Genomic DNA, 26,983 nt, shown 5'->3' on the forward strand with positions numbered 1-26,983 from the left:
GGCATATTTAAGTATAAGTAGGTACCTATACTGTTACGAACTTTTATATAGTTATAAATATTAATGTTATAAACTTATTTTTCAGATCAGGTAGGGAGACGTATGGAGATAATGCTGTAGGTTATGTAGAAGTGAAAAGAGACAAAAATATTTGTTTAGTACGTGGAAAAGTAACTCCAGAGCATAGCGTGAAAAAGAAAGTTTTTTTATATATTGACACCCCCTTACCTTTGTTATTTTTATAGATTGTTTTTTTAAGAAATTATAGGAAATAAATTGTTTATCAGTAATGAAAATATTATACAAGGTGTCCCATAAGCAAACGCCAAAATTAAGTTACTTTTTAAACAGCGAAACACCCTATATATTTTTGGATTCTTCGGAAGTTTCTAGATATTCTAGATATATTTCATGTATAATATCCTATACCTATCTTCAAATGTTTACGAAATATTGACAGTTGAAAAGCGAAAAATACCTACAATTTTCTGGACCACCTTTTTTGAGACACCCTGTATATCTAGAATTAATTTTAAAAGAGAGTATATGAAAAACCATGCAACTTTTTTATATAATGTTTTCTTCTAAAACTTGCAGTTAAGGCTATATGTGGGTGTCAAAATATAATGAATAACCCTGTACATTCAAATTTCATATACCTATGTAAGACAATATACATAAATATATGAACTTACATCAAAATTATCTTCACAACAATAAATCGTAAAAATAGAGGATAATTTAACGTTTTTCTTTTCATCTCTTCTCATGGCCTTGGACCATTTTTTTCTGTTTTCGCCCATCCATTACTATTTATAAATATCACTAATTACTAATTATGTATTAATTACCCCAAATAACTAAAATTTTGACTCGGATTCAACAACGTTTAAAAGCAAACTGTGTAAAATAAACACGCGTCTGGCTCCACTCAACCAGAAGAACGGCGGGTGACGTCACAGCGGCAAGGCGCGGTAGAGAGCGTTTGCCCGGCCATTTAAATTAACAATATTTAATTATTTTATATTAGAGCCATTTCTTAACCGATATCAACGTTTTTTTGTTCAATTTGTAATTATATGAACTATTTTTTAAAACCATTATTTAAAAACATGCATTTTCCTCATGCCAATTTATTAGAGTCGAACATAAATTTTTATATTTTAAACCTAAATGTTTTTTTATATTTCTTAATTATTTTAACGATCAGGGAAGCGTATAACCAGAACGCATTCTTGAAATGTTTTTGGCTTCATGCTTTTCACTGTTTAGGCGGAAATGAGCGAAATTTATAAACCATTATTAAGTAAAGACCTAAAGTTTGTTCTGCCACCCACTTGAAATACTTTAAAGAAGTTTCTGATTTATAAACAACAAATTTCCAAAAACATAATTTGTAAGAATTGAACCTGAAAAATAGTGATCAAACGTTATCAAGCTGTTACCAAACAAACATTGTTTTTTTGTTTAAAATGGGATATTTGATTATCAAAATAATTGGATTGATAGGAGGATATAGATACAAAATTAATGAAACATAATTTGTCTGTTTTGCTGATGTTATATAACTAATTATATGCAGATTTTTTTTGCTATTTATTTATTTAAACTTTATACTCATAAATCGATGTAAAATAATATTAAGCAATTACAAAATTAATTTTAATAGTTTTTAATTAAAACTTTAAAGCTATGACCTCCTTTTATTCCTGCTTTTATAACAGGAAAAATAGAAAAAAGTTTATATTAATATACAGCGTTCTGTGAGGCAATAAATTTGCAAATAAACGATTTTAAAAATTCCCAACTAAAGCTCTCGGAAAAAGAAAAGTAACCAAGCATACAAATGGCGATAAATTATCCAGTCTTTTTTTCTTGGTCTTGCGCCAGCCAGAGATTAACTTTAATCGTATCTTAATTGTATTTCAAAAATAAGGGAGTGAATATCGTTGAATTTGTCACGTGGACATTGTCTTATAGAAAATGGCAATATGTTGATCTTGGGATTATGTTTTTCTTTTTAATTTTAGTAGAAAACCAATAAAATTTAGGATTATTTACAGTTGGTAGTAAAACAGAGAAATAAGTAAACAGACAAATAAGTAAACACACAAAAATAAAAAAATATATTAAATGTATGAAAAGTTCATAAAGTAGGCTTTTTACTTTATATTCCTTTAACTCTTTTTATATCTGCAAAGTCAACTGGCAATCTTGTGTTTAAAATCACTGCCATTACCCATCCGTTTGCCGAATCAGATAAAAAGGGACCAGTCCCTTCCAAAACACTTATTGCTGATGGCAGCCAGAATTGTGAAAAACGTGTACGCTGTCGTAATATAAAGATATAGAAAGAATTTTTTCTACTTTTGTTGTGAAATACGAGGTTCAATCAAGTAAAATAAACCACAAGTTATTAATTAAATTACACATTTGTACATTCAATAACAGACTGAATACAAATAATTTTTCTACGTAATAGAAAAGAACAAATATTTTAGGAAATACTGAACATTCACCGTACAGTACGGATTTATAACAGTGGCTTCACATTTGGACCATAAAAATTCAAAGGTACTCTACAGAACAATTTTAAATGTACTAAAGTAACTTTAAAGTATCCCAAAAATGAAGAAACACATTTTTGGCATATTCAGAGCAGTCTTCTCTGTTAGTAAAGCTGTAGGTCTATTAACTGGGAATTGTAAGCCATATAGAGATTTTGTAAATATGCAGAAGAAACGACAGAACGCATTTTATGTCACTGTGACAGACTGTCAATAGAACAGACAAACAATAAAATAGAAACAAAATTCCCTCAGAGGCTCACATCTTGTGAGTACGGGTGTGGCAAGCCCGAGGTGCCCTAGCTGGATGATCACTTTGCTTCAACTTGTCTTGGGTGAGATCCTCTCCTTACTTTTTTCTTTCCTATCGATCTTTCTTGATCAACTCTTCTTTCCTTTCTATCTTTTCATTTCGATTTTCTTCTCTTTGAACACAAAATAACTATAACCACATCAAAAATTAACAAAATTTTTAATTTACCAATTCAAATTCTGAGTTAATCTTAAATTTATAAAGGTGCCCGATGGCGTATAGGTACAGGCTCTCGTCTACAAATCTCAAGGTAGTGGGTTCGAATCCCACACCCGGCATTGCATCAGACGACTATTTTTATTAAGATAAAAATAGTTTGGGTACCTAGGTCGACTCAGCCTTAAATTAGTACTTGGGATTACATTACCTTCCTCGTATACCGAACGGCTCTAGTATGGCAAGCTGTACCTTGCTACTCCCAAGGCGTTAAACGCTATATACGGGAGCTATTATTATATCCTAAATTTATCTAAAAAAATCTATTTTATGGTACCTTTTTATAGAAAATAAAAGTTTTAATTGAATGGAAAAGAATTAAATTACTATTGAATATATCCGAGAACAAAGATAAAATATCTGCCATTTAATTAGGAAAATCTAAACTGATGATGAAATGTTAAAGCTCATTTTGTCATTTGGTCATTAGGGATGTAGGGCTAAAGTTTATCTGTATTTACGAATTTCAGGGTTAAATATAGTAGACAATCGCATCACATCGTACAAATGGTTGCTTTTTATTTAATGCTGACCTTTATATCCAATTTTCTTGGATTAAGTAGGATACAAACTATATACCATTATTTTCGTTTATCAATTTATTTATGGAATTTCTAAATTTATGTTTTGTCGAATCTATGAATAAACATTAATCTGAAGTTAATGTAAGCTAGTTTAAAAATTCAGGTACGTATTAAAAAAAATAGTCAAAGAATCAGCAAGGAGGCTGTAAACGTCTGAACTTTGTGACTGAAGAGGTATCATTATGTCATTAAAAATGCAGAGGACAAAGTTCATTTGTAGTTAACATTTTCAAGTTTAAATTTAGCAGAGTGTGACGTCAATTGGGCTAAAACACTTCTTAGCCCTTTATCTGAAACTTTAAGTTATAAGTTCTAGCTATGAGTCTTTCCTCTTCTACAAGTTGCACTGCTGTTGTTTTCATCAACGTATACTATTTTAGTTTCTCAAAATGTTGATAAAATTGTGATAAAACTATAGAAAACAAATTAAAAAACTACTAACTTAATTCAAGAACTCTTTAAACACATTCTACAACTATATGTCCTCGTATAAAAAGCGAAATCTAAACCAGGAGGGATATAAATATCAAAACTTTATGAAGTAGTATCATTATGTATGTCATTAGGGATGAGGAGGATAAAGTTCATTTGTAGTTAACATTTTCCAGATTAAATGGAACAGAATTTGACCTCAGTTAAATAAAACCTTTTTAGAGCTGTGCATTTAATTCGTTTAATTTACTTTTTATCGTTTTGTATATTATAGGGTAATGTTTTCTCTTTATTATTAACGTCACATTTTTAGATTAAAAAAAAATGATGTACCGAAAACAGCCTTTTCTTATATTTTTTGTGTTTCTTTTGTTTTAATTATTTCTTGTAATTAGCTGCTGTATTATTGATTATAAATAATTAGTAGTTATACGTAAACCTCATACTTTTATAATTTATTTAGTCATGATAGAGTGCAGTAGATGTAACTATTTTAAAATTTAATATAATAAAAATGCGCCTGTATTAAAATAATCAGTTAATAAATTCATTATAAGCTGCAATATTATTCATAATAAGTACGCATAATAAATAACTGACCCAGTTTCAATATATTGAGAATTTTATCCAATAGAGTAAACAAAAAAGAGACAAATCCTATAACAAACAAGCTAGCTGTGACGTTTATTGTAAATTTAGATCGAACATCAATGATAGGACATACGATAGATAGATTTGCTGTTTTTGGTAAAATTTAGGGCTTTTAGTTTTAGGTTAATCTAAAATAAAGGGTTATTTTATGGTGTGAATTTGATAAACAAACATTTTTATTATATAGAAACATACGTGCAAAATGCAACTTAGTTTAAAATATTTATTTCCAATTTTTTATATTCGTTAATAATCATTAATAAAAAAAGCCAAGGTATCTAGCCTTCAAAGGCTGATATATTATGAATCTAGATAAATTTCCTACAAATGCTGAAATTTTCATAATTTTATTGCTATGTTTAAGGCCTTTAAAATATGTAAAAAATAGCAAAAAATTGTAATTTTTTTAGGACTTTTTCCGTATATGTCATGAAAGTTAGCGATTTCTGTCATGTCACTGACTTTGTTAAAACTGCTGTTATTTACTAACTAAAAGATGTAGAATAAGAAAATATCGTCCATTGTAGTCTTATAAGCACAGTCCTGGACGTAAGGGATGTTTTAACAAGGTTTTAACCTTCATAAACAATAGCTGAACAACAAGTGTCCATAAATTAAATTTTTCACAAAGCCAAGAAGCCTAAGCTTTCAAAGGTGTATCTACTCTGATTTGACATAAAATTTCCTACAAATGATGAAATTTTCATAATTCTAGGACAATGTTTACTATGTTTCTAAGGCCTTTGAAAATGTGAAAAATATCCAAAAATAGGGAATTTTTTCGACTTTTTCCATACATATAGTCGTGAAAATTGGAGATTTTGTCATGTCACTGATTTTGTTAAAACTGCAGTTATTTACTAACTAAAAGGTGTGGAATAAGAAAATATAGGCCATTGTAGTCTTATCAGCACACTAATTGACAGGGAATGTTTTAACCTTCATAAAAAATAGCTGAACAACAAGTGTCCATAAATTAAATTTTTCACAAAGCCAAGAAGCCTAAGCTTTCAAAGGTGTATCTACTCTGATTTGACATAAAATTTCCTACAAATGATGAAATTTTCATAATTCTAGGACAATGTTTACTATGTTTCTCAGGCCTTTGAAAATGTGAAAAATATCCAAAAATGGGGAATTTTTACGACTTTTTCCATACATATAGTCGTGAAAATTGGAGATTTCGTCATGTCACTGATATTGTTAAAACTGCAGTTATTTACTAACTAAAAGGTGTGGAATAAGAAAATATAGGCCATTGTAGTCTTATTAGCACACTAATTGACAGGGAATGTTTTAACCTTCATAAAAAATAGCTGAACAACAAGTGTCCATAAATAAAATTTTTCACAAAGCCAAGAAGCCTAAGCTTTCAAAGGTGTATCTACTCTGATTTGACATAAAATTTCCTACAAATGATGAAATTTTCATAATTCTGGGACAATGTTTACTATGTTTCTAAAAATGTGAAAAATATCCAAAAATGGGGAATTTTTTCGACTTTTTCCATACATATAGTCGTGAAAATTGGAGATTTCGTCATGTCACTGATTTTGTTAAAACTGCAGTTATTTACTAACTAAAAGGTGTGGAATAAGAAAATATAGGCCATTGTAGTCTTATGAGCACACTAATTGACAGGGAATGTTTTAACCTTTCTAAAAGTAGCTGAAAAACAAGGGTCTAAAAAAATATTTTGTTATAAAGCCAAGACACTTAATTAAAATTTTATTTCTATGCTTACTGTATTTCTTTAGGACTTTAAAAATAAGTAAAAAATATGTAAAAATAGCCAAAAATGGTCATCTTTCGATTTTTTTTGTATACATATACTCATGAAAATTACTCATGAACAGTAATAGATATAGGGGACGCCTAAGTAACAAATAATCATTAATAAAGTCCATAAATATTTATTTACCTGAAAAAAATAAATTAAATCTAGAAACATTTATTTACACCAGTTATTAATAAATTTATCTAGTTTTGTTAATTACTTCCACTCTATTTAAAGTAAACCCAAACTGCATAAACCACTTAACAATTTTGTGCACAAGAAATAGATTTCTTGAGGCTTTAATACAACATTTTGATTGGTTTGATTGATTGATAGTTCTTCAGTTCCGATATAATAAGAAAATATGAAGTTTTAAAATTAAATTTATAGAAGCAGAATTCTATTAAGATAGAACTGGTTCAGACGTATTGAATGTCAAAACATGGGTCTATCAAGTATGCTCTACCAAGATTTATGAATACTATTTAAAAACTTTCTATAAGTATCCAACCTACTCTTAATTTTGAATGTCGTCTACAGAGAGTTTATCAAACAAACATTTTAAACAAGTTTTAAATCCAATTTTGAATTTAAATCGTGTTTAAAACAATAAAAACAGTTTTAAATATAGTATAAAAAGCAAATGTTTTATTTAAAAATAAAAAAAACATGTATTTTCAACCCCGACTACGATTAATAAACTCTCCAGATATTTTAGTTTTGTGCTTGATAAAAATTTGAATGTTTTGGTTTTTAAATGTTCATTTTAATGGGCTATTTTCAGAAGATTCATCTGAAATTTCGATAACAATTTTGAAGTGCCAAGCAATTACGCATGTATTATAAGTTTTCAGTGAAATCGGTAGCGATATTTCCAATTCAATGCCATTTCAGCATTGTTCGAGAGGTGTGTTATGTGGCACTTCCATATGTTCACTTCGGCAATTGACTGGATAAATGACTTCAATATAAATGTTTAATGTAAATTTTGTCCCTGACTACATATATGTTTTATATATACTTGTAATATTTTTAAATCCTTATATTTCTCATGCATGTTTTCTTTTTTCTTTTACAACTATTTGTTTGTTTATATATGCTTATCTCTGTGTATGTTTATAGAATGTATTCACATATCCTGTATTTGTGCTTCTCATACGAAAGAAATATAAGTAAATTGTAAAATTTACTTAGTATTTAAAATTATCATTTTGTTTTAATTTGAAATAATTATTATTTATATTTATTTTAGAACAAGGATCCAAAAAATTAATTTTCTCACAAAGCCAAGGTATCTAAGCCTTCAAAGGTGTATGTATTCTGAATCTACTTAATTTTTTCTAAGGTCTTTGAAAATGTATAAGAAATAGCCAAAAATTTGTATTTTTTCGACATTTTTCCTTACAACCATAGTCGTGAAATTTCGATTTTGTTAAAATTCCTGTTATGGACTAATTAAAAGTTGTCGATAGTAATGGCCGTAGAGGACGTTCGAATCTTTAAAAAAATAGCCGAAAAACAAGGGTTCAAAAAATTAATTTGTTCACAAATCCTACATAATTTTTTTTATAAATTCTGAAATTTTCACAATTTTATGACTATGTTTGCTATGTTCCTAAGGCGTATAATATGTGTAAAAAATAGCCAAAAATGAGCATTTTTCGACTTTTTTCCAAACAATATACTCATGAAAATTGGCGATTTTCGTCATGTCACCATTTTGTTAAAACTCCTGTTATTCACTTATTAAAAGGTGTAGAATAAGAAAATATATGCTATTGTAGTCTTACGAGAACAATAATAGATCTAGTGGACGCTTTAACCTTTATCAAAAATAGTTGAAAAACAAGGCTCCAAAAAAATAATTTTCTCACAAAGTCAAGATGTCTAAACCCTCAAAGGTGTATATATATTTTGAATCTACATAAATGTTTCTGCAAATGCTTAGGTATAATAAACAAATTTTAATATAATATAAATAATAAAACTGAAATATAGGAAAATGCATATCAGGTTCGACCAGATTATGAAACATACAACATATTTCATGTAAACTAGTTAAATTCTTATAAATGACGGCTCTGGGAAGAAAGTGGCATCTTAGTTACGCATCATCTTTCTTATGATCATCATGATTAACATATAGTTTAAAAATTCTGTACAGAGAAATCAAATTTTATAGAAATATCCGTATTTTTTTTTACAAAGTATGCAATGACAATTTTTTCTGAAAATTCTGCCAGGGCTTCAAAATGTCACCGGAAACATTTTGTGCGTATGTTAACAATAGGTGTTCGGATATTTTAACACCCTTTAAGATAAGATAGCATGTTGACGGTTAGCATACTTATAGATAATCCTTACATACAGACAAGAAGGGATTTATAACTACAGAATTCTCCCCTAAGGGAGAGATTAAGATCGCAAATTTTCGGAAACGCCATTATAAGATTTGAAAACTGTTACTTTAAAATTATAAATTTTACTAGACTTAAATTTAGTATCATATCAAATTGAATTTGCGAATGATTGAATTGAAAAGAAGCATAAAAATGGCTAAAAAGTTTATTAAAAAATTAAAAATGCAACATAAAAATTATAGTTTACAATAACCTATTTATTTTGTATTTATTTAATTATCACTGTCCTTTATGTTATTTTCGCGGAAACAGTTTATTATTGGAACTAGAGTTTTTGTCGATCATTTTTAATTGCCCTTTTCTTATAAATCGCTAGGGATTCGGCAGTTTCCACTAAATTAATCCTCTTTTGATAAGGATTGTCTGGATCCCTTGCTTTTTGCCTGATTTATAGACATTCCGTAACACTGTTTTTCTAAACCTTATTTATTTTTTAATACCAGAGCAGAACACCTGTCTATAAACACAACTCAAGATTTAGGACGAGAACGTGACCCGAAATAAAAATGTTCACATTAAATGTCTCATTCGAATATATATTTTTTAAATTCACTGATCTCTTTGTGTATTCACGTGGGTTTGGAAGTTCGTTTTGAAAAAAGTATGAATTGTCTGGAACAAATCCAGTATCTAAATTATTTATCTAACAAAATGTTTCTGTATCTCTCTGTATACTCTTCTATGGATTACTCTATTTCTTTATTTTAGGCTTTAAAATTGGGACGTCATTTCCATTTTGTTAATTCATCATGTCAATAATTTTGTTCAATAATTCTACAGAGTAATTTAATATATTATTTTGAAAGAGGGTCCCTCTATTTTCACAATTTTATTGCTATGTTTACTATAATTCTAAAACCTTTGAAATTTGTAAAAAATAGTTAAAAATTGGCATTTCTTCGACTTTTTCCGTACGTCATGAATTGGCGATTTTTGTCATGTCACTGATTTTGTTAAAACTACTGTTATTTACTAATTAAAATGTGTAGAATACGAAAATATAAACTATTGTAGTCATACAAAAACAGTAGATCTATGGGACGTTTTAACCTTCATTAAAAATAGCAGAAAAACAAGGGTTCAAAAAATTAATTTTCTCACAAAACCAAGGTACCGAAGCTTTTAAAGGTGTATATATTCTGAATCTACATATAAATTCCTACAAATGCTAAACGTTTCATAATTTTTTGACTATGTTTACTAGGTTTCTACGGCTTTTGAAAATGTGTAAAAATAGGTAATTTTTTCGACTTTTTTTTCAGCTGATATATCCATTCCCTACATAATTTTTTATTTGAATATTGACCATTTTTATTATTCTGACAAACGATATCATAAAGACAAATCTAATAATCTGTCTATAGGTTTGCTCTGAGTCCCAGAGACAAAACCATCTTACATAACTTTTATGAAGATATTCCAACTTTAAAGTTATACAAATTACGACAATATTTTAGTTTGAAAGTTGACATTAAGACACTTGAAGTAAGTTATGGTTCCTCTTAAATGGAGCTCTGTGCAAGACTAATATAGCAAAGAGCGGTTGCAGATGGCTCAGGTCATTCTCAAACAAACTTTCCTTTATATTTATAGGAACGTAACGCTTCAATTGCCTTGACCGAATATCTCAAAAGGTTGTTTAGATTTCTCAAAGTAATAAATAGCAACCGAATTCCAAGTGATGGCTAAGTTCTATCTAAGCACTATTGTTTTCTAGATGCATCTTTTGTACTTTTAATTGCTTTAAAATGGTCGTCTGGATAAAATACGTTTAGCAACATCACGGATCTAACTCTAATAATTTTCTACTATTACTTTTCTATAGACAAAAATATTTTGAAATAATATATATGTTATTATTTATAATATGACTTTTAAGTATATCTAGGATTTTTTTATATATTGTTGTTTCACTTGTAAGTTCCTCCCCTAGGAGATGCAACACCTTGTCGTTGGTGGGGAAGCTCCTAGTCAGGTGCTAGGGGGAATCCCCTCTGGTACTTTAGTCTGGTCTAAGGAGCATCTCGCTGTCTCACTGTCGATGGTTAGCCGCCCAATACCGTGGAAGTATACCCTCGTAGGAGGTAGATGTCCACTCCTCCAGACCAATGATATAGAGAGAATAAAATAATTTAATTCTTATTCAGAGTATTTTTAGGTATCTGAAAAGAAGGAGATTTCATTTCATTCATGCTTATTGTTCAGCTTATTGCATAAATCATGAATGAAAATAAAACTAGAGAAATTTAAAAAGCAATAAATTTGAAAATCATTTTTATCTTCGGAATTATTATTTATTTGTCGATTCTAAGATATTTTTCAATAATATTTGCATTTCTCTGAAGATGAATGGAATAAAACAGAAGTCGAACAGTCCCAAAGAAAAATATTGAAGATTTAATGAAAAATTTTACCATAATAATAATTTTCTATTTTTGAGCGGGGAATTCCTCATAAGCAAAGAATAAATGAATGGAAAATCGATTTCTGTAAATGGCAGATCCGAGCTTTTGGTCATATAAAGGGGGATTTTTTCATTTTTCCAGATTTATGTGTATGCATCCATACATTTATACGGTTAAATAAAAGACACCAGAAACCGAAAATACGACAATGGTTTGTTTTTAAGAAAACTACGGATTTATCGCTTAAAAAACCAAACTCGTGGGAATAGATTTTCTCATAAAGTCAGAAATCAGCAAACGGTGAAGTTTTAAAAAGGAACACAGCAATAAATTTTACTTTGCTGAGTTACTAGTAACGACCCCTTTTGCTATTGGGTCTCAAAACAAATTACAAATGTTTATCAAAGGAAATAAAACGTTGTGGCATAACGAAGATTTTTAGAATTTTTTTTGTTAGTAATTTTTAAGATTATTTCAGTTCAATACTTTATATAAACTTTTAATTTAGAATTTAATAGTATTAGCGCAACAAATAAAATGTAAATATTCACATATTGACATTTTGTTGAATATATGACAATAATTTGGGCCACGCTGCATTTTTTGTTTACCTACCTGAGGCTGTAGAGCTCTTGTCTAGAATTTAAAAATTTTAAAAATACATTTAAAGTTTTAAGTCAGAGTTTTTTTAATTATTTTAAAATTCACTCGATCACATCGACATTCAGTGGCAAAACATTACAAATTAGAAGCTTCTTTTACATAAAATGAAGACACTCAGATTAAATTTGGAGAAAACAAAAAAGTTCTTATCTTCAAACCGTTTATTTTATAATTATGGTAATTTTTTTCTCGGCGATTTAGAGCAAGAGGAAAGTTTTAAGCTTTTTAAGTATTTAAAAAGAGAGCCTGTAGTAAAAAAAAATAGATTCTTTGAATTAGTTTTTACGCAAAAAAATTTAGATCTATAATGATATGAATACAGATTTATAAATTGAAGAATGGTAATACATTAAGTACTGTAACCTTACTGTTCATTATTTTTTAACAATATGTTGTGATTTATTTATAAAGAAAATAAGTAATTTAAAAATAAAAATAAACCCCTTAAAGGTGCACTGGAAAATCGGTTTGTATGCTAAGAAATTCGATTTAAGTTCAAAACGAAATATATTAGTTACACGGAATGCAATTACTTAAGAAATGGAGTCGAATATGGGCTAAAGCAATCTAGCAAATAACGACATTTCATAGATAGTGTTCAAATTCATTTGCATATAGTCGTATTTAAAGTACAAAAAAGGCAATTCTACTTTAATCGAATTCTTATTGTCACTTTTTTTCAGACAATACATCAACGTTTTACAGTTCGATATAATTTTGTTCAGAGTAACCATTTTAAAGAAAATCTGTTTTAATATTATTGGGTTCAGCATTAAGTGATACGCTTGTGGCCACTGCACATGCTGTTTGCATAATATTAAGTTTTGACTATCCCTCTCTGGCAAATATGTGATTTTTTGTATTAGGCAATGATAGAACCATTGACAAAGGCCTATGTGGAGTAAGTATCCCCCACACAATAGATCTGTAAGGTCGCGGTGATTAACTCCCCTCCTAAACATTCTACATTCTAGATTAGTTCACATTTGATAACAGTCATTGATATACACACAACCAAACTTATATGGAATCATCTATTATTTTTCATAATTTTTGAAACGTATGAAAATTTTGTGTTTATTAATAAAACTCAACTTCCCAAAATAAACAAAATGGTATTTTTTTCTTTTCTAAAACGAAATTAAGATTTAAATTTTTAATGGCCAAAAAGCAAAAACAAAAAGAAAATTGATAATTTTAATATTCCTTATTGCCACCTCTAGCCCTCATGCAAGCTTCTATCTGCGCTGCTATGCTTCTTATTAAATTATCAATGTTGTCTTGGGGTATGTTTTCCCATTCTGCTAATGCTGCCTCAATAAGCTGTGCAAGATTTCCTGGATTGTTTCGACGAGCTCTAACCCTTCTTTTGAGCTAGTCCCACAAGTGTTCGATCTTTTCGAGAGTGTTCGAGACGAAGTTTTAGATCTAGTGAACATGCAGGCCAGTCCAAAACTATGACACCTTCTGTTTCAAGATATTCTCTAGTCACTCTGCTGGTATGGGGAGGTGCACTATCGTACAAGAAGTTAAAATTATACCCAATTGCAGCTCTCCAAAGACTAACCATTGGTTCTAGCACCAAATCAACATATCTCCGACCCGTTAAAAGTTTGTTGAAGTGGTAACAATGGAGTTTTTGCTCCCAGTATAATACCTCCCCAGAACATTACAGTTCCTCTTTTATATCTTTGTACAGATTTGGCAGTCTGAAGTCTCGCTCGTCTTCCTGGAGCTCTGAGAACTCGAATTCGATGGTTATCTGATCTTAGGCCAATTCTGGTCTCATCCGAAAAAAAAAGAACATTTTGTCAATTCTCAGTTGTCCAGTTTTGATGTTGAAGGCATCAATTTAGCCAGTCAATTTTATTTTGATAACTGTGGGATCCGTAACTCTCTCCTATTGTAAAACCCTCGAGCATGAAGCCTTTTTCTTATGGTTTCAACTAAAGCTGGTTCACACCTGTAGCTGCCAGAAGTTGTCTTTGTAGTTCTGGATGAGAAACATTGGGATTTATTCTAGCAATTTGGCACACAAGGCGGTCTTGTTGTGACTCTTTGACGACTTTGTCTGGGCCTATCCTTGTGTGTTCCTAATTCCAAGTACCTTGCATATGTTTTCGATACAACATCCTGGGTAGTTGCCTACTATTGCTGCTATGTCTCTTTGGAGTATTTCCTGTTCGGTGAGAGCAATAATTCTTCCCCTCTGTGCATCTGTTAATCCAACTTAAGGCATTTTTTTATATTTTGGATCTTATCTTAAAGTTGTATGCCAATTTTTATCATTGCAAGAAATTTTGTCAGAAATAAAGAGTGATTCCATATAAGTTTGGTTGTGTGTATATGCACAAATGCTTGTCTAGGAAGATAATGTATTTGAGAATTCATCAGTGTAATATATTATTATAATTACTTTTATATTTGTTATATTACGCTAGACATTTCTACGGTAATGCGGTGTTATTTCAGAACTGTAAAAAACTGAGTCGCAATAAATCAAATTTTCCAGAAGATATATTTCTGGCACGTACAGTATATTAATTATCTTAATGGACCTTTTCAATAAAAACTATTAAACGGTGGAAACTGGAACGAGACGAGGAAAGGCTCTATAGATTTCCAGTTTTGCATATTCGAAAAAGGGTCGCTGAACTTGACACTGTGAGGAAAACAATAGTTTTCCATAAATAGGAAATAGGTCGAGGAAGGGAAATTTTAAAACGTATTTATCGCCTTCTATATTTTTCTACTTGAAAAATTACGACTGTTTCTCCTCGAATTGTTTCTGCAAAACAAAATTAATTCTATATAGTTTTAAGGCAGCATTTAGTCTGAAATATCGTATATTTCAGTTTTGAATGATTATACTGGAGATTCTATTGAAAAATATCTACGGGCTTGCTACTTTAACTAAATAACAGTACATAAACAATTAAAAATTAAAATACATTTTGTTTTTTATGTATAAAATCAACTAAGAGTACTTATATTCCCTAGAAACTTCCTGTTAAATCTCTGTCTAATGAAAAAATCACGAAATAAGAAATTGGAAAGTTTTAAAGTAAGCTGATCTTTTTACTTCACTTCCTCTTTAATACATATTTTATCAAGTCGTCTTATAAAGTTAAGCAGATTTCCCGTTTAAACTAGCATTTTTTTTGTATTTTCAGATACGTCTGTGAAGTTTAGCTCTCACGTATATACATAGTTCTATTAAAACTTTAAATAAATATAGTATTTTTCTAAAATTTACTTTTAAAAATCATCTGTATTCAGATGTTTTAGATTTCTTGTCTTTTTTTAAATTTGAAAGTACCTTATTTAATTAAAAAAATTGTGTGTGCACTATGTGCGCATATTTGAAGTGAATCTTCTTAAGCCTCATACTCACACTTTGCTACTTCACTTCCTTCCTTCGTCGCGTCCCTTCGTCCAAAAATCTTATATTTACTATGGGAAATGTCGATTTTATGCGACTGTGTGTTCCTTCGCTCCTTCGTCAAAACGCTCCTTCGTCCGTTTACTTCTTCGAAACGCTCCTTCCCCGTATTGTCGGTTTTTGGACGAAGTAGCAAAGGAATTATCACGAACACAAAAAAATATTAAAATATATAAAATATATAAATCGATCTTGGATTTCATTCGTAGTTGATTTCTTGATTTGGCAGTACGTCTGTACAGGGTGTCCCATTTTCGTGTGTTTTGCAGGGTTTCTCTTTTATGAGTCGAGATACAAAGATGCGGTCTTCACATTACGCTATTACTTTTTTATGAAACTAAAGATGCTGCATACAGATATATCCTAGCTCTCTTACTTCCTACAATACAGGGCGAATCTGAAATTATTGCATTTTTCGATCCCCTTTGTATCATAACTTATCGAAAAGGTGAAAACAGTCTCCCGTACAGTTTTTCACGTAAAATGCAGTGACTAACTATTTCTTCGTTGGAATCTGTCTTTTTTTAAATTGACTAAAACTTAAATGTTTTTTTAAATGCGATATTTTGTATATTATTTTATTTTCCTTGTTACGGGCTTTCTAAAATACTTATTTTCATAAACGGGGTAAAAATGCATTATTTAACTTTATTACATAGTCGGCCGGTTTAAATTAGGTAATCAAAACAATCAACTAATTTATTCGACGTAAAATGTTGGTTATTGGCATGTTATTTAAAAGCAGCAGCACAAGTTCAGTTTCCGTGTAGTTTATCAAAATATCACGATGCAAGGCAAAATTATCTGGTAAAATTAAGTTAAATAAAATAAGAGCCGTTTAGCAGTTTAGCAGTACCTAAATAATTAAATATAGAGTATATTATAATTTTCGAAAGTTCATAACAAGGCAAATAAAATAAAAAATAATATATAGAATGTCCTGTTTAAAAAAAAGAACATAGGTTTGAGTCATTTTTCGAAATAGACAGCTCCCAACGAAGAACCACTTTCGTCACTGCCATTCTACCTGAAAAACGAGACACGGGCGGTGGGTAAGTTCTCAATGGGTAGAACAACACAAAATCAGGATATCCGGTATATACCTGTACATTTAGATGAACAGTCTAATTTTATAAAAGGTATTTCCAACGACCGCATAGTAAATACCCGGTATAATACCAGTAATATCACGAATACGAGTATATCTACAATATTTCTTATATATATTGTAGATATTATATATTGGTATATTTCTATTCCCGGTATTATACCGGGTATTTACTATGCGGTCGTCGGAAACTCCTTTTATTAAAATTAGGATGTTCATCTAAATCTACAGGTATATACATATATACCCAGATTTTATTTATCTACAAATTGGATACTTACTCACCACCCATCACTAACCCTTTTCACATTTTCGATAAGTTATAAGATAATCGAGATACAAAGGTTATCGAAAAATGCAAAAATTTCTACTAATTAAAAAATAAAAAGTAAAAGAAAGAAATAAGAAATTACTTTGAACTAGAAGGCTAGGATAAATATGTGTGTAGCATATTTAGTTTCATAATAAATAGAACAATGATGTGAAAACAGCACATCTTTATATCTCTACTCATAAACTGGAAACCCCATAAAACACACAAAAATGGGACATCCTGTACATCTAGCAATCGATATAGCAGTCGATATAAAAATAATTCACACACAATAGTCTAAAAAATGGAAGAAAAAAACTATTGTCTTCATATTTGTGCAAAAATAAATGTACATATTTATGTAATCGTAGCGACAAAAATAAAAATATAGAAATAGTGTCCATGATGCCTTTACAAAAATATCTGAAGGAATGGGGATTGACATCATTAACGTTTAATTAGTATGTTATATTTCATGGTTTCGATATAAATTACATAATAAACTTTACTCTATTGTTGACTCGTCTTGTACATTCATACTGATATACATTGTACATGATACTGAAATATTCGGATTTATTAAAAATAAATATATTATTAAAATTCAATTTTTATTTTTGACACGACAAAGAATTGCAGTTTTATAAAATAAAAATTATGCGCCTTCCGGATTTTATAAAAATTTTGGAGGTTACCTACTAGATATTTCGTAATAAACATGTAGCTGCTATATTAAAAATATTTTGTGGTGTGTTGTTGCATAATTGACTAATTTCCAAGCATCGAATAGACGAAGGAACGCGAGGAAGTAACGCGAGTGGGACGAAGGAGCGAAGTGCGAGTATGGGGCTTTACTAACAGCTAATAAATTGACGTATTTGAAGGACATGTTTGAAAAAGTGTAGTTTGAAATGCTGAAAAAGTAATAATATTTAATTTTTTTACGCATAAAAAAGTTTTTTACGTGTAACAAATAGTTTTTTTAGACGTAAAAATGGTTTTTTGTGTAACAAATAATTTTGTAAGTGTAACAAACAGTTTTTGGGATGGGGTGGCGTGGGGTGGCGTGAGCCCTAGTGTGTACGCAACACATGTAATTAAATGCAAAAACATACGCACAGATCTTCATGACGTTGGTTGGCATGGCGTGGCGTGGCGTGTGACCGAATGAGGTCCCGGCTTAAGTCGTTACCAGTAGCTCATGTATCATGGCCTTGAATTTTTGCTCCCAGCACGCATAAAAAACTTTCACTTCAAAAAAGATTTTATTCCATTGTTATAAAGGTAGAATTAACTCTCCAATTTAATTTATACTCTGTGTTCATTTAGTTTACTGTGTTCAAGACTCAAATTTACTAAATGCGTAACGAGAGCCCTCTGTATTAGAAATTTAGGGAAGGGTCATCTTTTAGAGGCGTTTGGGAATTTTGTCTGCGTGAGCATGAATTTAATCAATTTGCATCTGCAAAGCAAACAGGATGCAAATAATGTCTAAATATTCGTTCAGACTTGCTATTGCAAACTTGCCTGGCCATTTAGAAAGGCCTCGTCTTACAGGACTGTCCAATTTTTTTACAGAACTCTTAGAAGAAAGTAATATTTTATTAACATAACTATAAAAACCATATACAATGTTTGGTAATAAACATTTGTAATAAACTTATTAGTGTCTGGTTCTAGCTATTTATTTTAATATAGCTTTAAAAATATTTTTGATATTTTTTAACAATACGAATGTTATTGTCACGAGACAAAATAATTTCTGCATAATTTTTCTGGTACAGTCTGATGTTTTGTTCGGTTTATAGGATAATAAAAAATGATGTAATACACCTTCCTGCTCGGGATACTGATATGGTTTATGAGCATTTTACTGCAGGTTAACGCACAGTGACACAACAACAAAATGTCATTCATAATAAGTTACAAATTGATTCCTTTTCAATGGTATCTGAAATGTAATTCAAGTTTTATTTAAGCCTAGAATATGCTGTTATCGCTTTCAGTTTTCGCAGACAAGGAAAAAAGACATAAAATAAAATAAATAAACTCTGCGGAAAGAAAGATAGTTCCTTTGCATAGTTTGTCGTCTCTGGCTCAACTATTCTATAATGGAAGTGGTCTGATATATATGGATAGTTTTAAATTCGACAAGTTTTATCCTAGTCTGGCAGGTAGGAAGTAAATGTGATATAAGGAGTATTGAGGCCACTTCGTATTTTCGTATCGCATTTACGTACGAAATATTTGAAAAGACGCAGATGTAGAACTGTTCTGTTTCTTGGTAACATTTGAATTGTAAATGTGGGAAACCAAACATTTCGCTGTTACTTATTTATACATGGCTTGAGAATTATTAAGCAAGTTCAATTTAAAAGTATGTAAATGGACTATTTGTCTAGCATACTGTTTATACAATCATTAGAAAGATTAAAGTTTGATTTGTATCTCCATTTTAATTATGTTAGTCTCAAAACAATATAAGGAAAAACACTTACCCATATTCAGGTCTCAATCTTAGATCTTCATTGCATACGTTGAAGGTGACATTTGTTTCTAATGGCAAGTTATTCTGCAAGGTACACTGGAAAAAATCTTCCCAATACTGTTCGAACCACGGATTCCTCTTGTTTTCCTCAGGAGTAAGAGATGTCATATACGCGTCGAACTCTGGAATGTTGGTGGATTGTAACTCTACTGTTATGGCACCCTCAGCTACCTCTTCTAGGCTCTCTACCAGTTTCTGCTGTTTGCCCCAACCATCGCTCGCAACCCAATAGAAATGGCTGCTGGCATTTCCACGTTTAGCAGCCATTAGTAGTCTCCTGAAAAATTAAGAACCGTTGATATTAAAAAAATAGCAGTTTTATTATTACAATAATAAAGGTGAGTAGAAAATAGGGAAAAGGAAATTAGGAGTTATTTAATTTTCGTAAATTTAAATTAAGTTTAAGCCGACATAACTAAATCGAACTTATCACTGTCTAGCCGAAATAGTTTCAATTAATTAGAAACTCATTTCGAACACCTAAATGTAACGTATAACCCGATTGCCTAGGCGTGTTTAACTAATAATTCTAATATGTGGTCCATAATAAAGCTATCAGTTAACTACGTGATAAAGTTCTATTGTATTATTTGATTTAGTTGATTAACATAACTGTTATGAGAATGTATGGAAATGAGCAGCAATAAATCATTTATTAAACTAACATATTGTTTACTATAAGTTTAAGTTTTATTAATCTTTGTTTGGAAATGTTTTATTTCCAAACTTTATGTTTTTTGTGGAAAATTGCGATATATAATTTTATTTAATATTTTAAAGAAATATCTATTCCTATTACGAGCTCTTATGTATGCACATTTCAACATGTTATATTCTTAAAAAATATCGGATTTGAGCAAAAATAATCACTGGATTATAGATCTAAAGAGGCTAATTCCTCAGCCGGCTTTCGTGGTTCTTGATTTAAATACTAAGTTGCCTAACGAACAAAAAATACTTCAACGTTTTGAGGTCTAATCTACAGTGTCGTCCTCCGTAATCCCATGTCGTCAAAGTGATAAAACACTTTATTAGGAAGAAAGGGAGTCCTTATGTCCTTATTTTAAAATTCCACCCATTTAAAAAAATACTGCCACGAAAGTTTGATAAAAAAAGACATAGAGTAATTATCTACATATTTCTTATACGCTATTGTTGTTTATTTTATTTTGCTTTTGGCATTTGTTCTTAAAGACTTGATATGAAAAGAGAGATATGAAAGAAGAAAGTATATATGAAATCGAGGAAGAAAAGGGAAATTTAATAAGAAAATGATTGATTAATTGAAAGAACAGGTTTAATTGAATAGCTGTCAAATCTGAACTTATTATTAATCTATCGCTGACCAAAGATCTTTGTTTCTTTTCGCGATTGTTTCTTTGATTAATACAAGCGATATCATTTCGCAAGAAGAGTTGCATATTTTTAATCGAATCTTTTATAACAGAAAACAATGCTAATTTTGTATATTAGTGCTTTCCCAAAATAGTAAAACATTTAGTAATAATCTAAACAAGATATTATTGAAAGTTAAATAAAAAAAATATTTTAATTTGACACTATATAAAAGGAAATCCTGTTCTTCCTGGTTTCTTTGCTGAGGAAAATATATGTTTTTTACTTAGCACTCAGCTTTCGCTAAAATATTACATCGCTCTTGATCGTTATGGTTTCATATGTTTTCTACTACTTCCGTCACATGTACTATGTTTGCTTCATATTTTATTTTTTAATATATCCTATATAATAATCATTGTGGAGAGAAAATATATATTCTAATGTAGTCGGAATCAAATAGTAGACAGAAAAGACATTCTACTAAATGGAAATAGTAGAAGAATATTCACTGGAAATAGTAGAAGAATATATTATATTCTTAATATACAGGGTGAGTCGTAAATAAGAGCAAATATTTTTAGTAATTAAATTATTTTTTTTATTATTCGATTATATTTAGAAATATTTATTATTTATAATTAGTATTTTGGTCAGTAGTGCCTGTCCTCTGATATGTACCTGCACCGGGTATTGCATTTTATAAATGACAATAAGTTTATGGTAAAATCAAACTGCAAATAAACAGTCGGTTTGTTTACGTTTTGTTTGTATTTGTTCGGTGAAAACAAATCAATGTAGTTTCTTTACTCTAGCTTTTATGTACTCGCATGTGTACTATATGGTTGCTTTCTTTAAATTTTTTAATCTAACCTCTTTAATTTCTTCTAAGTTAAAGTTATTATATATTATATGAGCTGTAATATTGCAATTTATTTGGCGTATTAAATATAAAATGGATTTAGGCTCCTTCAAATAATCAGCTAAAATGTGTTTATTTATTTTCATTTTCTTGTTTAACTTTCATTTATTAGGAGAACATCCTTAAAAGGTAAAGTAAATGAGCAAAATATACAGTAAATATTTTGGCTCTTTGCCAAAGTTAATGGCTTAATGAGTTTGAATGACGTATTATAACTTTCTTGGAATCATGGTAAATATAATTAAAATATGTTCAGGGGAAAAATATAGAAATACATTAATACCCAATTTTTTCTGTTTTAAGAATTAATTTTATAGAGTTAATTATTTTAAGACGTTTGGTGTAATTTCACTAACGCTTTATTACTTTTCATTCTTGATTACTACGAATGGAAGGTTATATATTTTAATTTCCCAATTTTCTGAAATTTCGAGCGTTGAACATGTTTTTCACAATCAAATCGCAGTTTTTGAAATTGTGGTTTCCATCTACGCACATACGTCAAAATCAAATCGCGTCATTTGACCCTCATGTCAGGCTGATCGGGGAACAATTCATTGAGGTTTAGTCGATTACAAATTCCGATCTATACCGCAGATTGCTGGGTTCATTTTAATTCAAATTATCGCTGTCTCAGTGCATACTTAAAATTCCTAGACTGCCTTTCGACTTGTACCTTACGATTGCACGAATTCTATTTTCTTTTATTATTTTTCATCGAAAAATATGTAAAAAAATCTTTCAACTAATAAAGTTGTTTAGAGGAAAATAAGTATTTTATTGCAACAACTGATCTCTATCATGATTTTCTTTCGTATTAAAGTATTCGAAGATAAATAATAAGATAATAGATGCACAATTCTATAGGCTTGGTGCATTCTCCGCCGGTGCTGCCACCATCGGAGAATACTGTAAACACATGTGTATATCGAATAAATATTGAATTTTAATATGCTCTTTGTCTTGAATGCGATTGATACGCTAAAAGGATAGAAATTATTACATTGATTTTCATGCCAGTTATGATTTTTGAAACCCACTCTTTTTTATTTTTTCTAAAAAATAACAATGAATTATATTAGAATAATTGAACGTTAAATCTGTATGAGAGCCATGAAATATAAATTCACAAAAATAATTAAAGAGTCCAGGTAAAACGGAACAAGAAAATTATTTATTTATAAATTAGCACAACGAGCAGAAATAATTATTTCTTTGAAATTGCTTATTTACATAAAGAAATTAATTGGTTGTGTACAAATTACAAAAGCAAAATTTAATGAATAGAAAATTTAAATTAATTTTGCTACTCTGTTTTAAAAGTAAAGCTCATAAAAATTGATATTTATTCTTCATAATAGAATAACGAATTTCCAACATTATTATTTAATTTAACACTTTTTGTGTGTTACACGTATTTACCTTTGAATGCCTAATTAGATTAATCACACAATTAAAATTTTAAAATCTTTTTTACTTAATTTATCAAACCATTGATTCGTTTTTAATAATGTTAAACACAAATACGATATAATTATAATTGGCATGTTGACTAAATTAAACTGCGCTAATGGAGATTAAATTTGCAGATACTTTGCGTATTATATTCGTATATTTGTACAACTAAACTAACAGGTATTGATACATATTTTTTCTAAATATCAGGAATAACCTAGTTAGATTTCAGTTCTAATTAATCTAAAGGCCAGCAAGAAAAATGAGGAGATTAAATAACACAAATTGTAAAATTGCATTTTAGTTTATTAAACAAATCCAATAAGAAAAATAAAAGTACAGGAAAGTAGCCCGCTCAAATATGGTAATAAAAAAACAACCAATTACCATAAGTTATTTGAACAAGAAAAAAGAACGTATAATCTCAATAAGGTTCGAACAAAGCTTGTTTAGGGTTCATAATTATTTTCAATTTTTCTCTAGAATTTTAAATATTACTCTCGTTTTCGTAAATTTACATAAAAATGGTTAAGTGGAAATCTGTTTAAGTGATTTAATGGAATTTATAATTAATTGATCTCAAATAAAAACCTATAAAATAAGAGCTAGATAAAAGAGTTTTTTTGGGACATTTGGTTGCCTTGTATCTTGTATATTGTCCAAAAAATGAATATACTGTTTAGTGCAAATAAAAGGAGTAAACAAAAACGTTTTTGAAATATATTTTTAGTTTCTATCCTTATATATAAACTGGAATTAACCAATATATTTGTTCTTGTTTTAGTTACTTAATAAACTTTTCTGTTGGGGGCTATATCAATATGTGTCTTTTCCCAAACAAATATTACTTTACGTTTGGGTATATAAGTGAATATAAAGGTTTCGGAGCTTGAAATTTAGTTTTTTGACAAAAAACCGAAAAATTAGCAACTCTGAGCTAATAGAAGCTAAATTTAATTTGATGTAAATGAGAAAACTTTTCGTCTGTAATTGCTGTTTTATGTTGGAACACTAAATAAATACAATTAGCGATATTTTGGGTACAAGTTAAACATCGTTAAATGATTATTAATCATTAAATAATGTTTATAAACTTTTATATATAGAAATAATTGATAATAATTTTCAATGACGTAAATCTGCTTTTTTACCAGAATAATCGTCTTATATCGTGACATCTGCCGAAAATAAAAGCTAAAAGAAAACCACAGTACGTCTTTTTTTAGAGTTTTCTAGGAAAGATTGATGTTATTTTAGCCCACTCTACAGTTTACTATTGTGTTACTATACATTTCTTTTTCTTATCTACGATCTTGACTTCACTGATACACTCTTACGAATCCTAGTTTAATCGTCTTAATAAATCCATACGAATCCTCCAAAAATCCACTAGTTTAATAATTTTTATGATTGCTTCGATTGAAGTTGTTAATTGATCTACCCTCGGGAAAGTTTATCTAAATATCAGCATTGGCTAGGAATAATATTGAAGGAAACAAACGCATAAACAAACAGGTATTGTGGCCAGCAGTAGTTATAACAGGTATATGTGCCATCGTTCTGCTTTTTAAAACTCGTTTTCATGATTTATTTCTAACAAATTAGAATATAAATTGGTTGTTCTGCATAAAGATACCGTTTATATTGAGAGTTTCTAAAAAAAAAATAAAAAAGTTAGAGCATTCAGGGACAATATAATTATATCAAAGTTACACTTTTTTTAATCGCCATGTCTTAAACTAGTTTCTTGCTTGACTAGTCAATGGTAATTCAGTCTCTAGACCTAAATATTCAAGTGTCGTTTCTGTGATATTAGGTTTGAAATTAAATGAGAACCCTTTTTATAATATCAAATCGATAATACGCGGATCTTTTTGAGGAGTAGGCGGATCATTCAAAGGATATGGGATTAGTTTTCTTTGAAATGCAAGGATCGTATTTTATATACTGTTTATACAGTATAATCTAGATAATTCGCATCCCTTAAATACGGTATATTTTGAACATACAATACTTGAAGGGCACTTGTCATGCCCGGAATTTAAATAAAAATACTTTTTAAACTTCCTAGTAATTTTAATTCATTTGATTTACCGGTAGCATCGAAAATTTTGAAATTACCATCAACATAATAATTTCTATCGTTCAATAACTAAAAACCCAAGAAACTAGACAGTTTTATACCGTGAGGGTATGATTCATTTTTAAAATGGCACTGCTAAGACTTTTTAACTGATTCGTAAAATGTTAAAGCCTTAATAAAATTTTAAGGTATTTTTATATGAAATTTTTATATGCAGTAGTAAATAGTAAATGTATAAAAACTGCAAGCGGTATATTTTTTAGCATTTTTAGCATCTTTAACTGATTTTAATCTCTCAAGTAGTATAAAATATTAGTATTTTACATATTTTAGTTGATCGTAAACAAAGATATTTGTGGCAAAGTTAACTTACCTGGCATCTTCTGCTCTGGTGAACAGCACCACACCTCTTGCATTGACCTTTTTCTTGAGCTTATTAATAATGTTATCAAATTCTCTCTCATCTGCAGTACTAGGAACTTTTTCCGCTGTCGCAATGCACACGTTGCGTTCTTGAGCTTCTCTATGAAATACTTCTATGCCATATTCGCCATACGACCCCTCTGAATAAACGGTAGACACATACGACCAGTTTACACTTTTAACAATATCAACTAGAGCACTAGATTGGAACGTGTCTGGTGGTACAGTCCTGGCAAAGTACTTAAATCTACTTTTGTCGCTCAGTGCTTTGGCCGTTGATGCTGGAGATATTTGAGGTATACGAAACAAGCCCAGAAGATTGGCGACTTGAAGGGACACCGAGCTGTAGCTTCCTCCGACTACTCCAAAAACTGGACCTGAGTAGTTGTTTCGAGGTCTCGGAATTGAGTGGTCTTGGCATTCGAAACTGGATGTGTCTATGTTGTTCAGTGCAGAGGCTCTTACGAATTGAAGAGATTGATTCAGTGCGTATGTATCTCTGGAGCAGGTGTCTATGATGTGTGCGCCGATTGTGATATTAGGTAATATAGAGGAATCTGCGTTTATTCGGTCGATGGCGAACATCATGGCCTCCATTCTTTGGATGCCTCGGTGGTAGATTTTGTGGCCGCATGCTGTTTTCTCGCCTTTTTCGTGCACAGGGAACAAACCTCCGATGATGATGTCACCAGGAACAGTGGTCGAAGCTATCCAGGGCTCCGCCAAAGGCGGTGAGATGTCTTTTTCGGCAAACAGAAAAGGAAGAAGAGGTATGACCAAAAATCCAAATAACATCCCCAGCTAGCTTGTTACCTCTTTGTGTCTTCGATGCAGAAATTACACTGAAACAATAGAGAAAAATATGTAATTTAATTAATAATCTGATAATAATTACTTGATTATCAATTATTATATTACCCTCTCAGTTATCAAGTAGATCTAGAATGTAGAATGTATGTTAACATGCTTGTTAACAAGTTAATTTGTAGTATTAGAAATTATATAATATTAGAAGTTAAGAAATACATATATATTTAATTATAACATAGTCAAAATTTAAATGAAATGACTAGAATGATCTAATAGTCTAATTAATATTTTACAATAATTTTCACTTTGCTCTTAATCAGTATGTCATGTACTACATTGCCATTTGTGCGTTTTGTCTATTATTAGTCCGATATATTTCACTATTACCGTCAATAACTGTCAATGCAACTGTTATGCTTTAGTAAAGTAACATTTTCTAATAATGTCTTTATTATATTTTAGAATAGAATCAAATGGGTATACTAATTAATATCTAATAAAAGATATAATAATTGT

General features: G+C 29.9%; 1 protein-coding gene across 2 annotated transcripts in view; it reads right to left on the reverse strand.

The window, feature by feature from the left end:
* LOC115876690 (metabotropic glutamate receptor) overlaps positions 1-26,983 on the reverse strand; it is a 130,059-nt gene that overhangs the window by 42,858 nt on the left and 60,218 nt on the right. For both annotated transcript variants that reach the window (XR_004049188.1, XM_030892573.1), the window contains exons 3-4: positions 25,608-26,499; positions 19,390-19,716 (exon numbers count right to left, since the gene is read on the reverse strand). Coding sequence is in view for 1 of the 2 variants with exons in the window: in XM_030892573.1 (XP_030748433.1) it covers positions 19,390-19,716; positions 25,608-26,452 (1,172 nt within the window). In the remaining variant the exon portion in view is untranslated. The remainder of the gene's footprint in view (positions 1-19,389; positions 19,717-25,607; positions 26,500-26,983) is intronic.

Source organism: Sitophilus oryzae, unplaced genomic scaffold (genome assembly GCF_002938485.1).
Source record: "Sitophilus oryzae breed Bouriz unplaced genomic scaffold, Soryzae_2.0 scaffold_1440_pilon_pilon, whole genome shotgun sequence".
NCBI lineage: Eukaryota > Metazoa > Arthropoda > Insecta > Coleoptera > Curculionidae > Sitophilus > Sitophilus oryzae.